General features: G+C 43.6%; 1 protein-coding gene across 1 annotated transcript in view; it reads right to left on the bottom strand.

Annotated features, from left to right (window-relative positions):
- Positions 1 to 17,034, bottom strand: part of LOC122565296 (A disintegrin and metalloproteinase with thrombospondin motifs 6-like) — a 149,676-nt gene that overhangs the window by 103,906 nt on the left and 28,736 nt on the right. Inside the window, exons 5-6 of the mRNA XM_043721104.1 lie at positions 14,329 to 14,412; positions 3,045 to 3,190 (exon numbers count right to left, since the gene is read on the bottom strand). Of these exons, the coding sequence (XP_043577039.1) occupies positions 3,045 to 3,190; positions 14,329 to 14,412 (230 nt within the window). The remainder of the gene's footprint in view (positions 1 to 3,044; positions 3,191 to 14,328; positions 14,413 to 17,034) is intronic.

Below are 17,034 nucleotides of genomic sequence, written 5' to 3' on the forward strand. Positions count from 1 at the left end.
AGTGAGAGGGTTAGGGTGCTCGGTCAGTGAGATGGTTAGGGTGCTCGGTAAGTGAGAGGGTTAGAGTGCTCGGTCAGTGAGAGGGTTAGAGTGCTTGGTCAGTGAGAGGGTTAGAGTGCTGGGTCAGTGAGAGAGTTAGGGTGCTCGGTTAGTGCAAGGGTTAGGGTGCTAATAAGTTAGAAGGTTAGGGTGCTCAGTAAGTGAGAAGGTTAGGATGCTCGATCAGTGAAATGGATAGGGTGCTCGGTCAGTGAGAGTGTTAAGGTGCTTGGTAAGTGAGAGGGTTAGGGTGCTCGGTATGTGAGAGGTTTAGGGTGCTCGGTCAGTGAGAGGTTTAGGGTGCTCGGTTAGTGAGAGGGTTAGGGTGCTCGGTCAGTGAGAGGTTTAGGGTGCTCGGTCAGTGAGAGGGTTAGGGTGCTCGGTCAGTGAGAGGGTTAGGGTGCTCGGTAAGTGAGACCGTTAGGGTGCTCGGAAAGTAAGAGGGTTAGGGCGCTCAGTAAGTGAGAGGGTTAGTGTGCTCGGTCAGTGAGAGGGTTAGGACGCTAATAAGTGAGATGGTTAGGGTGCTCAGTATGTGAGAAGGTTTGGTTGCGCGATCAGTGAAATGGATAGAGTGCTCGGTCAGTGAGAATGTTAGGGTGCTCGGACTGTGAGAGTGTTAGGCTGCTCGGTAAGTGACAGTTGTAGGGTGCTCGGTAAGTGAGAGGTTTAGGGTGCTCAGTCAGTGAGAGGGTCAGGGTGCTCAGTAAGTGAGAGGGTTAGGGTGCTCGGTAAGTGAGAGGGTGAGGGTGATCGGTCAGTGAGAGTGTTAGGGTGCCCAGTAAATGAGCACATTAGGGTGCTCAGTCAGTAAGAGGGTTAGGGTGTTCGGTCAGTGAGAGGGTTAGCGTTCTCAGTAATTGAGAAGGTTTGGGTGCTCGGTAAGTCATAGGGTTAGGGTCCTCGATCAGTGAGAGGGTTAGGGTGCTCGGTCAGTGAGAGGGTTAGGGTGCTCGGTAAGTAAGAGGGTTCGGGTGCTCAGTAAGTGAGAGGTTTCGGGTGCTCAGTAAGTGAGAAGGTTAGGGTGCTCGGTCAGTGAGAGGGTTAGGGTGCTCGGTCAGTGAGAGTGTTAGGATGCTTGGTTAGTTAGAGGGTTTTTGTGCTCAGTAATTGAGAGTGTTAGGGAGCTCGGTCAGTGAGAGGGTAAGGGTGCTCGGTCAGTGAGAGGGTAAGGGTGCTCGGTCAGTGAGAGGGTAAGGGTGCTCGGTCAGTGAGAGGGTAAGGGTGCTCGGTCAGTGAGAGGGTAAGGGTGCTCGGTCAGTGAGAGGGTAAGGGTGCTCGGTCAGTGAGAGGGTAAGGGTGCTCGGTCAGTGAGAGGGTAAGGGTGCTCGGTCAGTGAGAGGGTAAGGGTGCTCGGTCAGTGAGAGGGTAAGGGTGCTCGGTCAGTGAGAGGGTAAGGGTGCTCGGTCAGTGAGAGGGTAAGGGTGCTCGGTCAGTGAGAGGGTAAGGGTGCTCGGTCAGTGAGAGGGTAAGGGTGCTCGGTCAGTGAGAGGGTAAGGGTGCTCGGTCAGTGAGAGGGTAAGGGTGCTCGGTCAGTGAGAGGGTAAGGGTGCTCGGTCAGTGAGAGGGTAAGGGTGCTCGGTCAGTGAGAGGGTAAGGGTGCTCGGTCAGTGAGAGGGTAAGGGTGCTCGGTCAGTGAGAGGGTAAGGGTGCTCGGTCAGTGAGAGGGTAAGGGTGCTCGGTCAGTGAGAGGGTAAGGGTGCTCGGTCAGTGAGAGGGTAAGGGTGCTCGGTCAGTGAGAGGGTAAGGGTGCTCGGTCAGTGAGAGGGTAAGGGTGCTCGGTCAGTGAGAGGGTAAGGGTGCTCGGTCAGTGAGAGGGTAAGGGTGCTCGGTCAGTGAGAGGGTAAGGGTGCTCGGTCAGTGAGAGGGTAAGGGTGCTCGGTCAGTGAGAGGGTTAGGGTGCTCGGTCAGTGAGAATGTTAGGGTGCTCAGTAAGTGAGAGGGTTAGTGTGCTCGGTCAGTGAGAATGTTAGGGTGCTCAGTAAGTGAGAGGGTTAGGATGCTCAGTAAGTGAGCAGGTTAGGATGCTCGGTAAGTGAGATGGTTAGGATGCTCAGTAAGTGAGAGGGTTAGGGTGCTCAGTAAGTGAGAGGGTTAGGGTGCTCGGTCAGTGAGAATGTTAGGGTGCTCAGTAAGTGAGAGGGTTAGGATGCTCAGTAAGTGAGAGGGTTAGGGTGCTCGGTCAGTGAGAGGGTTAGGATGCTCGGTAAGTGAGATGGTTAGGGTGCTCAGTAAGTGAGAGGGTTAGGGTACTCGGTCAGTGAGAGGGTTAGGGTGCCAGGTAAGTGGTTGATTGTTTAGTGTAGATTTGAGGAGGCAAAGACTTTTGTTGAATGGAGTGATCACTGTTGGGTCAGGTGGTAGTGTCGGTCGAGGGAAGGGGTGTGGGTGAGGGACTATGATTGTGGGTGTGCTGAGGGTTTGGTTTTGGAGGGATCAGTGGTGGAGTAAAGGCATAGTTAATTAGTTATCCAGGAATTGGACTAGGTGTTTAATCTGCTAATTTTTCCTTGGTGACTGTTAAGCTTAAATGAGTTGGAACTCTCTGAAGAGTTTGTCATTAATAAGCTTTTTTGGCAGCTTCCAGTCACAGGAGAATGGCTTTTTAGAAAATTCAACTTCCCAGACAATTCCTTCAGATTTAGCTACATTGGGAATTCTCTACAGTCCCAATGAACAACGCAAACCTCCACTGCTCCAGGAACTACCTGACCATCAGAAAGGCTGGGTCAACAACAATTCTTTAGAGTTCATTTCAATTTTATTTCGGTGCAATTTCGTTTGGCCCAAATCATGTTACTTTCTCAAAAACATTACCTGCGTAAAAGTCACTCCCATAATTAAAACCTGTCTCAAAAATCAACGTTTAAACAAATATGCAGAGTATGCAATGATACCCTCGATTAAAAAAGTGATAAAATACATGTATTACAGGGGAAATTACTTTTTGCAGTCAAAATTTTGTCAAGATTGAAATTCAAATATTTTTAGGACAGGTGACCTACCTGGTGAGAAGCACGGCATTATCATGGTGAGCGATTCCATTGTCAGGGATAGCATTTCCGTTACCATTGCGGGAAAGAATGGATTTCTGCCACTTACAGAAACTATCAAGTGATTTGCCAGCATGGTGATTTATTTCCAAATTTGGCTAAAATGTGAAAATAAAAGACAATATCCTAAATGACCAATAAAATAAAATCTCATATAAAATAAATTTCAGAATTCTAAATGCTATCTTTCAGTGGTATTTTGATTCTATGAAAATGAAATGTTCAAGTAAATAGAATCAGAGTCTTAAACAAAAATGAAACACATTGGTAATTTCTGGAAGGGTTGGGAATCTCACTTGTTAGTTGCCAAGCAGGAGAACAGCACAGGACATCCCTTTTTGGGAATGCCCCAAAATGAAGTCTCAGTGAGTCTCCCAACTAGAAAGCTCCAAACTGTCTCCAACACTAAGCTTTTTTTGTTGGAGGTGGGGCTGCAGAGAGAGGCCAGTACTTTCTCATTACTGAGCAGCATCACTAGGAAGACGACGGATGAGATGTAAAATCATCATGGACTAGCACAGGTGAGCTATCTTGGGGGTGTGGGGGTGCAGGTTGCAAGTGGTCACAGGGCTGGGTTATGGACGAGTGGAAAAAGCTTTATGAAATCATTTAAACTTGTCAGGAAGAGCAGCAGAGAAAGCACGAGGGATTCTCCATGTTGTTAAAAAGTATGTGAACAATCACTCAGAAATTGGGAAAAAGGCATAAAATAACACCAGCAGGAGGAAACAAAATGTGCTTCTTTCAGTAGAAATAGGAGGATAATTCTCATGTATTTAGAAGTTTATAAGACAATTAACAAAAATTAAGGAAAAAATTCTGGCAAATTAAATCAGAAGAGATCTTAGAAACCTTCATGAAGACAACAAACCTCTTAAGAGTAGAGCTTCATTTTAGATTTATTTCTAGAATGCAACTAAAAAAAAAACATCCTGAAGATTCAACATTTATACTACTGAGCTGAATGTATAGTTTAAAACTCTCAACACAAAATTATCTGCACAAAAAAATTTAGAAATCTTACACCAGATTTCAAGGCGATCATTGAACTTGGAGAAATAACAATACTAAATGCAATACAATGGAGAAAAAAAAATACATCTAAGAATATTAGGAGTCACAAATACTTTAGACAGTGAATTTAAATTAAACTTTACGTAAGTGATAATTCATGTAATATAGAATTGTAATAAACAAACACATAGATCTGGATACCATCTATCAATCGCTCAGAAAATGAACAGGAAATGACATCAACACAAACCCCAGGAACCCCATCCAGGACAAACATATAAATAAAAAGAGGGAGACAACAGTTTCGCTTCACTTGGAGGTCGCCACTGATGATGTTACCTAGCCAGGTAATGAAACGTCTGGATATCAAACCTACAGCTCAGCGAGCAAACCTACACCCTAAACCTCAACCTGAGCTACAAACCTTCACAAACCTTGCAAAAATATAGAATTGTATCAGGATTACAGCAGAATCCCAGAGAACAAATGAGCTAATTTCTTTATTCTGTAAGTCTGATAGTTGATCATGCTTTTAAGATGGGGCAGAATGTAAAAGAGACAATATTATCGAAACAATTTTCCATGGACATAAGTACCAACTGTATAACATAAACAGCAGGATTTAATAGAAGCATACAACTTCATAGAGAACCTGTTGACAACTTTATCATTGTTTACACATTTTCAGAATGTTGTGATTATGATAATTTACAACTGGTACTAATTCACAACAGAATTGTTGTTAAATTTCTGATCTATTGTTTCAGATATGTTACATAGAAAAGAGGACCTCACATTGGAAAGTGCTATTCAAATAGCATTACAAGCTGAAATCCATAAACAGCATCAGTAAATGATGGTTACAATAAATCAACCAAGCTTAAAGAAGTTCACCAGAATTTGTCAACACCTAAGAATCACATGATAGATCAACTAAAAAAAAAGTTAAAAGTTCCCCATCTACTATTCCAGATGGGGAATTAATAAGTCAAAGAGTCATCATATCCAGCTTTATTATGTCAATGCAACTTCACTGCAAGAAAAGGGAACATAACTAGAGAGTGTTCAAACCTTAAAAAAAACTATTGAACTACAGAACCCATCATGCTTATTTGCATAAAGAAGTCAATATCTTACTTCAAGCACCTTGGGAAGAAAATACAGAATACCAAGACATATTTCTATTAGAATGCACATTATGTGAGGATATGCCACCTTTGAGAGATACAAATCAATTTTTTCTAGAGGTAAGAGGAGACAACATCTGAAGCAGGTTTGACACAGGCAGGCCAGGCAGCAGCCTTCATGAAGGGCTTATGCCCGAAACGTCGATTCTCCTGCTCCTCAGATGCTGCCTGGCCTGCTATGCTTTTCAAGTGCCACACCTTTCAACTCTGATTTCCAGCATCACTTTCTCCTTCACACAGACATCAAACTAACTTGCACGTTAGCATCGGGGTGAATATTACTCTTAAACCTGAAACAATCTCTTGGTTGAGGAGAATGAAACTTCAACCTTCTGATAGAGAACTGCATGGTGCAGGCAGAGTACAATTGAACACTAAATGTAAGTTGTGAGTCTTCTTAAAATACGTAGACTAATACTGTATTGAACAGGAATACTTGACCAAAAGCAACACTTCTCACTTCTGAGCAGAAAACCAAGCATCATTCTTAAATTTCTACAGTATGCTAAAGAATTTCAACTAGCACAAAAGCCAAATCATCAACAAAATGTTACTTATTAAGAAGACTTCATAGATCTCAGAAGAATGCTCAGAGAACTGAACAGAACAATAATACCATTTGACATTAATTATTTTAACATATGATAACAATTCAGCACAGAGATCAGAAGAGACTACTGATTTCACACATTTGGAGGAACGGTGGTCTTCCAACCACAGAATCTTCAAAATCTGATCATCCATTAACTTTGACATTACAACTATCAGAAACTGGTAGTGGAGTCTTGTTACAGTCAACTCAAAATGCTTAAAAGAAGCAGTACCAGAACCAGTCAGTCAGCTTCACTGTCTTTGATAGAATCTGATAAAATTATGTTATCCAAAGGAATATGAGCAAGAATAGAAAGACCACATGCATATACATCTTGATACAGTAAGCAAATTAGAAGATTACTTCTTTCACAAGCTCAACTATCTTCTCTGACATGGTTTCAGAACGGTACTCAAAGGGAAAAAAAAATTCAACAACACCAATGCCAGAGAACAAATTTAGAAAAGAGAATGTCAAAAACCAAAGATCCACCAAAATTCATTTTCTGTATTTTTGTAAGATGAGTAAGACATATTTAGAATCACTGGCCCTATATCATTCAGTTCTGAAAACTGGACATGATTCTGGTAGTTAGAGTGGTAGCTCACTAGCAAAGATGAACTGTAGGACAAAAGTAAACTCACCTTGGATCTCATCAAAATAAATCAGATGTGCTATGGGAACTTGTTCTCCTTCTAACTGCATGGAATGTTCTAATCAGTCATGATTTTATTAAATGGCAGAGCAAGAAGCCAGATAGTCTACTCTTGCTGCCAATTCATACGTCCATTTAAGTTTCTTGCTGCTTTTTAAGCAGACTCCAGTGGTTAGTTTATAGACCATCAGTTAGGTCATTCAAGATTTATAAATAGTATTGTGGTTCAGCTAGATCAAACAAATTTAGGAGTCTGGGTCTGAAGTTTGTTTGAGTTCAGCGTTTCAGTAATCCTTCATGCTGTTTGGGAATGGGCCACTGAATTGTTAAATTATAATTTAGTTTAGGCCCATTTATTTGGCATAACAATATGTTATTGATAGGCAAACATGTAAAAATGCATGAGGCATGATTTTAACTTACTCAAAAGCCATTTATTTGTACAGAGATATCTGGCTGAAAATTGATAATCAGGATAATTTCCAGATCCTACCTGCTATAAAGACTGCAAAACTGCATCGAGAAAAAGAAAAGAGATTTTCTTTTTGCTTAAGGGAATGCTCATAGCTTGAAAACTTCAGTTTTAAGTCCACAGATGTCCTGATTGAATTTGGGATGCACAAGACAATATTTACAAGAGAAAGGAGTTAGTTCAGAAAAGTTAGAATACATGTTATCTCAGTGTAAGGGTTTAAGTTTGAAAGTGTTTGGTTAGAACCCTGAAGGGATTACTTGAAGCCGAGAAAATCTAATCTCGATTCTTTAAATAGTCAAGGATGAGGTTATTAGATTCTCAAGAGTGGGAGTTGAAGGCAACAATTTATGAGACATATGGATAAGATAGAAATGGAAATTCTTGCTGATGTCTGAGTACTGTCAAAGAATACGATTGGGATAGATGGATTGACATATTTTTACTGTATTTTGGAATTTTTACAATCATACTATATGTAAATAGCTTGGCTTATTCTATTTTATGCATGCCTTTCCTGTGTAATCAGCTTCTGTTTTACTGTTAAAACCAGATGTGAAACATTGTGTGTGTGCATGTTAGTGAAAGACAACCTTGTTGAATAAAAGAAAAGCATAATATGATCTATCAAGTCAATTTCAGTCTGGGATCTGACTTTTCCAGCTGGGATTATAACAAGACTTACCCACAGACTGCTGCATCCTTCCTACTCTTTTAAATAAATCTTACACAAGTTATACAGTATCTGGTGGGCACTGTAACAAAAGCTAAAATTAAACAAATAGTCAATGAAAACTTAAAGAACCCAAACAGAAACTTAGGTCTAATTACAAAGACTAGAGATGACACATCTGCAACCATCAGGACCTTGCACTACACTCCATTTTCTTATTCAAAGACTATGTGATATCATCAAATTAGGTGGAGCTCAATGCATCTTCACCATTAACTCTTTCAGGACCATTACTTACAAAATATCTCCAAGTGTCTTGTTCCCCCATAGTTAACATTTATATTTTTGGGCATGTAACTACTTTTATATTTACCAATATGCCATCTCTCCAAGTGTCTGACCTCACAAAATCAGGGAATCTGGTGGTTTTAACAATTCTTCCACAATGGTTCTGTTCTGTATTGATATTCTTTTGCTATAGGACTATTTAGCGTGACTCTAATTCTCTTTAAATCATTGGAAAATCGGGCCTTTGCGTGGGGCCGCAGGAGATGGGGGAGATACAAAACGAGTATTTTGCATAGTATTTACTGTGGAAAAGGACATCGAAGGTATAGAATATAGGGAAATAGATGGTGACATGTTGAAAAATGTCCATATTACAGAGGAGGATGTGCTGGATGTCCTGAAATGCATAAAAGTGGATAAATCCCCAGGACCTGATCAGGTGTACCCTAGAACTCTGTGGGAAGCTAGGAAAGTGATTACTGGGCCTCTTGCTGAGATACTTGTATCATCGATAGTCACAGGTGAGGTGCTGGAAGGCTGGAGGTCAGCTAATGTGGTGCCACTGTTCAAGAAAGGTGGTAAGGACAAGCTACAAAACTATAGACCAGTGAGCCTGATGTCAGTGATGGACAAGTTCTTGGAGGGAATCCTGAGGGACAGGATATACATGTATTTGGAAAGGCAAGGACTGATTAGGGATAGTTAACATGGCTTTGTGCGTGGAAAATCATGTCTCACAAACTTGTTTGAGTTTTTTGAATAAGTAACAAAGAGGATTGATGAGGGCAGAGTGGTAGATGTGATTTATATAGACTTCAATAAGGCGATCAACAAAGTTCTCCATGGGAGAACATGGGAGCAAGGTTAGATCTCACGGAATACAGGGAGAACTAGCCATTTGGATACAGAACTGGCTCCAAAGTAGAAGACAGAGGATGGTGGTGGAGGGTTGTTTTTCAGACTGGAGGCCTGTGAGCAGTGGAGTGCCACAAGGATCGGTGCTGGGTCCGCTACTTTTCATAATTTATTTTGGGCGGCACGGTGGCACAGTGGTTAGCACTGCTGCCTCACAGCGCCTGAGACCCGGGTTCAATTCCTGTCTCAGGCGACTGACTGTGTGGAGTTTGCACGTTCTCCCCGTGTCTGCGTGGGTTTCCTCCGGGTGCTCCGGTTTCCTCCCACAGTCCAAAAGATGTGCAGGTCAGGTGAAGTGGCCATGCTAAATTGCCCGTAGTGTTAGGTAAGGGGTAAATGTAGGGGTATGGGTGGGTTATGCTTCGGTGGGTCGGTGTGGACTTGTTGGGCCGAAGGGCCTGTTTCCACACTGTAAGTAATCTAATCTAATCTAATCTAATCTAATCTAATCTAAATGATTTGGATGTGAGTGTAAGCGGTATAGTTAGTAAGTTTGCAGATGACACCAAAATTGGAGGTGTAGTGGACAGCGAAGGTTACCTCAGATTACAACGAGATCTTGATCAGATGGGCCAATGGGCAGGAGTGGCAGATGGAGTTTAATATACATAAATGTGAGGTGCTGCATTTTGGGAAAGCAAATCTTAGCAGGACTTATACACTTAATGGTAAGGTCCTCAGGAGTGTTGCTGAACAAAGAGACCTTGGAGTGCAGGTTCATAGCTCCTTGAAAGTGGAGTCTCAGCTAGATAGGATAGTGAAGAAGGCATTTGGTATGCTTTCCTTTATAGGTCAAGTATTGAGTATAGGAGTTGGGAAGTCATGTTGCGGCTGTACAGGACTTTGGTACGCAACTGTTGGAATATTGCGTGCAATTATGATCTTCCTATCGGAAAGATGCTGTGAAACTTGAAAGGGTTCAGAAAAGATTTACAAGGATGTTGGCATGATTGGAGGATTTGAGCTATAAGGAGAGGTTGAATAGGTTAGGGCTGTTTTTCCTGGAGCGTCAGAGGCTGAAGGGTGACCTTATAGTGGGTTTATAAAATCATGAGGGGCATGGATAGGATAAATAGACAAAGTTTTTTCCCTGAGGTGGGGGAGTCCAGAACTAGAGGGCATAGCTTTCGAGTGAGAGGGGAAAGATATAAAGAGACCTACGGGGCAATATTTTCTCGCAGAGGATGGTGCATGTCTGGAATGAGCTGCCAGAGAAAGTGGTGGAGGCTGGTACAATTGCAACATTTAAAAGGAATATGGATTGGTATATGAATAGGAAGAGTTTGGAGGGATATGGGCCAGGTGCTGGCAGGTAGGACTACATTGGGTTGGAATAACTGGTTGGGTATGGACAGGTTGGACCGAAGGGTCTGTTTCTGTGCTGTACATCTCTATGACTCTGTGACTCTAAGTCCTTCATGAAGGATTGTGTTCCCACAAAACCCAGTTGTAGGTCCATTACCTTAACTGGAGGACTTTAACCTTGTGAATGTTCACATTGGAAGTCAGATGCACTGTTACAACAAATACTTTCTTGCAGTAACCTGGATTTTAGGACCATGCAATTGCTTTTCAATTTGATTGGACACTCTTTTTTTGTGGATGTGCAGACAGGGCAATTCCCTCTTTGTGACTGTGTCCTGAGTCTATGCACATTAAGGTAACATTCATCTGAATTTAGCATCAAGGAACCCTAGCAATACTGGAGTCTGTGGGAATGAGGGGGGAAACTCTGCTAGTTGGAACCATACCTGGCACAAAAGAAGATGGCTGGGACTGCTGGATGTCAGTCATCGCACGTCTAGGACATTACAACAGGTGTTCCTCAGGATAGGTCTACCCTCAGCTGCTTCAACAATGACTTTTCTTCGATCAGAAGTAGGGATGGTTGCTGAAGATTATGTTAAGTTCAGCCCCACTCATGACTCCTCAGACACTGAAATAATCCATATCCAAATGCAGCAAGTCCTGGACAATATCTAGGTTTGGGGTGGCAGGTAGCAAGTAGCATTCATGCTACACAAATGCTATCTCCAATAGGAGAGAATCTAACATTGCCCCTTGAAACTCAATGGCATTACCATTGCTAAGTCCCTCACTTTCAACATCCTAAGGGGTTACCATTGACTGGAAGCTAAGTTGGACGAGCTGTATGAATACCATGACTACAAAGCAGGTCAGAGGCTAGAAATTCTGCCGAGAGTTACTTACCTCTTGTCTCCTCAAAGCCTACTTAAAAGGCACAAGTCAGGAGTGCGCTGTATACTCCCTCTTGCCTGGATGAGTGCAGCTCCAATGACTCACAAGAAGCCTGACACCATTCAGAACAAAGCAGCCCGCTTGATTGGCACGACATCCACAAACATTCTTCAACACTTTCTCTTACACCAAAGCTCAGGAGCAACATTTATTATCTAGATGATGTACTTCAGAAATTCAACAATGCTTGCTAGTCAGCACCTAGTTATACTGCTCTAACGCAATTTGAAAATGGCTGCAACAGCAGAGTAGGGAGTGTTAGGGCTCTGGAGCTTGTATGCTGCAGGCCTGCTATATCCTTCTCTCGGTCTCTCTCTCCTTTCCTGTCTTTTTCTTTCTCTTCTGACATCATGGGGAAGCCAGAGCATTGTCAGCAATAGTGGAGGCAGTACCTGGATTGAGGACTCACTTCGGTAGGCCCAGAGCCTGGACTTGGGAACTCAGTGGGCTGCAGCGGAACTTTGTGCCTGAAGCAGGGCTGCATCTGTTGTGCAATATAAGAACTGGAGACAAGCCCTAGCGTGGTCTGGAGGCGAGGTCCGATCTGGACTGGAGGTGAGGCCCCAGCATGAACAGGAGGGGAGGGCCCAGTGTGGACTGGAGAAGAGGCCCCAGCATAGACTGGAGGCAAGGCCCAGCGTGGACTGGAGATGAGGTCCGATCCGGACTGGAGGTGAGGCCCCAGCATGGACTGGAGGCGAGGCCCCAGCATGAACTGAAGGTGAGGCCCCCAGTGTGGATTGGAGAGGATGCCCCAGCATAGACTGGAGGGGAGGTCCCAGCATGGACTGGAGGGAAGGTCCCAGCATGACTGGAGGGGAGATCCCAGTGCAGACTGGAGGGAAGGTCCCAGTGCAGATTGGAGGAGAGGACCCAGCGTGGACTGGAGGAGAAGTCCAGTGCAAACTAGAGGGGAGATCCCAGTGCAGACTGGAGGGGAGATCTCAACACGGACTGGTGGGGAGGCCCCAGTGCAGACTGGAGGGGAGGCCCCAACATGGACTGGTGGAGAGGTCCCAGCGCGGACTGGAGGAGATGTCCCAGCGCGGACTGGAGGGAACGTCCCAGCGCGGACTGGAGGGAACGTCCCAGCGTGGACTGGAGGGAACGTCCCAGCACGGACTGGAGGAGACGTCCCAGCGCAGACTGGAGGAGACGTCCCAGCGTGAACTGGAGGAGACGTCCCAGCGTGGACTGGAGGGGACATCCCAGCGTGGACTGGAGGGAACGTCCCAGCGTGGACTGGAGGGAACGTCCCAGCGCAGACTGGAGGGGACGTCCCAGCGTGGACTGGAGAGAACGTCCCAGCGCAGACTGGAGGAGACGTCCCAGCGTGAACTGGAGGAGACGTCCCAGCGTGGACTGGAGGGGACATCCCAGCGTGGACTGGAGGGAACGTCCCAGCGTGGACTGGAGGGAACGTCCCAGCACAGACTGGAGGGGACGTCCCAGCGTGGACTGGAGGGAACGTCCCAGCGCAGACTGGAGGAGACGTCCCAGCGTGGACTGGAGAGGAGGCCCCAGGGCAGACTGGAGGGGACGTCCCAGCGTGGACTGGAGGGAATGTCCCAGCGTGGACTGGAGGGGACGTCCCAGCGTGGACTGGAGGGAACGTCCCAGCGCAGACTGGAGGGGACGTCCCAGCGTGGACTGGAGAGGAGGCCCCAGTGCAGACTGGAGGGGACGTCCCAGCGCGGACTGGAGGGGACGTCCCAGCGTGGACTGGAGAGGAGGCCCCAGTGCAGACTGGAGGGGACATCCCAGCACGGACTGGAGGGAACGTCCCAGTGTGGACTGGAGAGGAGGCCCCAGTGCAGACTGGAGGGGACGTTCCAGCATGGACTGGAGGGGACGTCCCAGTGTGGACTGGACAGGAGGCCCCAGTGCAGACTGGAGGAGAGGACCCAGCACGTACTGGAGGGAAGGCCCCAGTGTGGACTGGAGGGGAGGGGAGATCTCAGTATGGACTGCTTGAAAGACTGTAATGCTGAACTTCTTATTTCTTTATTTTTCTAATTTAATGCTAAGATTTTGTACGTAAGACAGTGCTATAAGTAAACTTTTCACTGCACACATATGACAATAAGCCTTATTCTAATTTGAACCTAGAAGGACCAGGGCAGCAGCTACATGGGACACCAGCACGTTTCCCTCTAAGCCATTCACCATCCTGACTGAAGAACATGGCAACATAAGCAATAGGAGAAGTCGGCCGCTGAGCCACTCAGGCCTGCTCCGTCAATCATCAAGATCATGGTCGATCAACCTTAGGCCTCAACTTCTCATTCGTGCCAGTGACTTTGAAATTTATCACTGTTCTTTCACTCACACTGGGTTAAAGTCTTGGATCTCCTACACAAATAGCATTGTGGATGAACCTACAACAAAGAAATTGAGCCCTTCAAGAAGGCAACTCATAGCTCCCTGTTCAAAGGCAATTAATGATGGGCAATAAGTGCTAACAGAGTCAGCAAAGTTCATATCCTATGAAGGAATAATTTAAAAACTCAGATGTCTTTTGCATTGGTTGTACATTGTCTGAAGGAGGAGATAAAAAGGCGCTAACCTTTTTATACAAGTGAGCATTTGGCTTTTTACTATTTCTGCGCGTATTCTGGAGATGATCAATAGATGCCAAAGTTATTTTGTCATCACTGGGCACTGTTTTTTGTCTTTGAGGCTGTGTTGTTCCATAGCATAGACACTGACTCTCAGTATAAAGTGGATAGGTTCTGTTGGTCTCCAGTGATAAGGTTCCCTCAAGATACATTTACCAATTAGCCATAATCACAAACATTATGAAAAGGAGAAATGCAATGTCTGTCTCCGTTGGTACCTTGTGTGATACTGTCATTTCTCCTCCACATCTAAGCAGCATCATCCGAGTGAGTGGAGCTTAATGTAGCCTTCAACATTAACTCTTTCAGAACCATGACCTTATACAACAGATTACAAAATAGGGAGAGGCAAGTCCCTGGAGAATGCCAATTTTACAATCAAGCAATTGGTGAACTGGGTCAGTGAGGGCATTTTAAATTCAAGATGCAAGATCTGATGAAGATATGTTATGGACAGCAGAGCGTAGGATGAGCTGATGCTTGTGGACCATAGGACAGGATGTTTAGGACATTTTTGGAAAGGTTACACAAAAGACAAGGGAGCACACAAGAGTTGTTCTTACCTGGTCATCAGTGAGTAAGATGAGCCGAGTTACAACCACATTCACAATGTTTCCTATACTGGAGTCTTGCAAAAGTTTGGCAACCTGACCTCCAGAAAACAAAAGAAAGAAAGAAACAGTCTTAAAAATGAAATTGGTACCAGATGACACTTCTAGGCTCACAATTGACCCTGGCACAGAATAAGTTTTAAAGCACTAATTAGGATATTGCAGAAAAACTGACTTTGTATCTGCAGTTAAAGCATAGCTTGGCTTGCATTTTGTGCATTTTGATTAGCGAACAAGCCCACACTTACTGTTATATTATATGTCTCTCACACACCCCTTTATCTGTAACATGCACCAATAGAATGCTCAGTTCTTTCACCTTCCCACCTGTCTAATTTTAAGCTGCAAAGATCAGTAGATCGTATGATCTGGATTATTGATTTTGTCTAGCACTGAGGTAAAAGTACCAAAAGCAGAAATAATTTCCTATGTTCAACAATTTTAAAACCAGAAAGCAGTGACTAAGAAATACAAATAATATATATGTGTATAATGTATAAAATACAATGGCATGATTGATAGCTGTAAGACGTAATATCAAGGATGACAGGGTGTATATGGACAACTAGTTACAGTTTGGAAACGACTACTCTACATAACAATCCTTGACAAACGAATTATGCTTTTTTATGTATTTTATTTAATTTTATGTATTAAATGCTCAAGATGTAACAAACCCAAAACTGTGAATTGAATCAATTAATCTCAGTTCCTATTTTCCACAATAATTTTCATTATGGTTCATAAAGTAGGCATTTTACAAAGCAAAAATAATTTAACACATTACAAAAGATGAAGAACTGTGATGGGGTAACGTGAGGCCTAAAAACAGGAAGAAAAACTCAAGCGATATAATGTACTTTCACTCTAAAATAATATTTTATTTGTTTTGATTCATTGTTGTCACTTGTACCAAGATACAGTGAAATGTTCTGTTTTGCGTGCTTTATAGGCAGATTGTATTACACAAAGTACATCAGGTAGCAGAACAGAATGCAGTATACAATGTTACAGTGAAAGTGCACAAAGAAAGATCAACATTAACTTTGAGAGGTTCATTCAAAAGTCTTGAACAACAGGCAGACACTGGAAAGTTCCTCAGTTCGAATAAACCTTTACACAAGATAATGGGCAAGAGGAACGGTTTAAGATGGAAATGAATTGTCACCCTTAAGAAGAATATGGTTCAATTTTTACCAGTTGAATATAGAGATATTAAGGTGGGAGAAGGAAATTAGAATTCTCTGATATTCCCAAGTGAGAAGATATCCAGGATGTGATAAAAAGAAATTCACTTTAAAAGGCAATAGCCCAAGTAGTTTTTTTCTCATAGTGGAGTTTTCTAAAATTTTAAGATTCAAGCCAACTCTTCCAGAAGAGGACTAGAATAAAAAAGGCTAGATTCAAAAGCTCCATTTGCATCAACTTGAGATACAGTACGTTGAGGCTTAGTTTCAATACATGCACCAAAAGTGCTCTCCTCTTCACAGGTTCCCTTAAATATGCCCAAGTTATCAAAGGAAGGAATGTAGTTAAAAGGATGAAAGCATTTGGGACACCTCACTACCCCCTGTTCCTTTGAAAATAATCTTGCCTCCAAAAGAGCTGTGGCTGATCTCACTAACCACTCTCCCACTAATAGAATGCAAAGAGTATTTTTATCAGACAAATTCAAGTGGTTTTCTTACTCATCTCAATTCTGTACATAGATTATGGGCAGAAGAATGATTTTTCAGTTTCTACAGCGAATACATTTACAAATGGTACTCAAACATGTGTGGCATAACTTTCCTTCCCTGGAGGTGGTGAGAAGGGGAAATAATGGAGCAAGTTGTCCTGGAGAAAAACTTTTGTTACCTCAGTAATTTGTTGCTGTATAAAAAGGTTCACCAGCGACTTTCTCATCTCACAAAAAATAAGACTCATGAGAGGTCAAACACCTGGTGCTCTAGTGGGTGAGAAAGGGGACGAATTTTACAATGGGTAAACCAGTGGTGAATTGCTGTTGGATTGTGGGAGGGCCTCAATTCTACAATCCCTTGGATAACCAATCCATCTGCCGGTGAACCCCCAGCTTGTGATGAGAAAATAAAGGTCACTACCTTCTGGCTGCTGCATTCCCCAAAAAGTAGGCCAAAACTGGCAGTCTTTAGAACCAGAGGTTGCCAGTCTCTGATAGGCTACCAGCTTCTGGAAACATGGGACTCCAGTGTCAAAGGCTGTGATTGGATAACATATTCATCTACACTCTTAATGAGCTGATTGGTGGACAACTGGGGGTGGCATGATAGTCACCATTTAACATGCCCACTCCTAACCTTTTAAAATATTAGAAAGTGATATCCTTAGTCTCACCTTTAACCACTCACTTCACGGTACCAGTGTTTCACAATGTAGGACACATCTGGAAGTCTGCCAGAGGTGATGGTGTGGAAATTCCCATTGTTTGCTGAGATAATGGTTTGCCAGCACTATCTGCATAATTTTTTAAAGAGTCCAGGTTGTGGTGAGACAGTTACCCACAAGAGCAACAGCTAACTCAGGCCATTTAGGGGCGATATCATGCCAATGGGAATTTTCCCATTGGCTGGTGTGCCCTTTGCAGTGACTGAAACATGGTCAGTGCAGCAAGGGATTTTCTAGATGCAAACTGTAGGA

Source organism: Chiloscyllium plagiosum, chromosome 31 (genome assembly GCF_004010195.1).
Source record: "Chiloscyllium plagiosum isolate BGI_BamShark_2017 chromosome 31, ASM401019v2, whole genome shotgun sequence".
NCBI lineage: Eukaryota > Metazoa > Chordata > Chondrichthyes > Orectolobiformes > Hemiscylliidae > Chiloscyllium > Chiloscyllium plagiosum.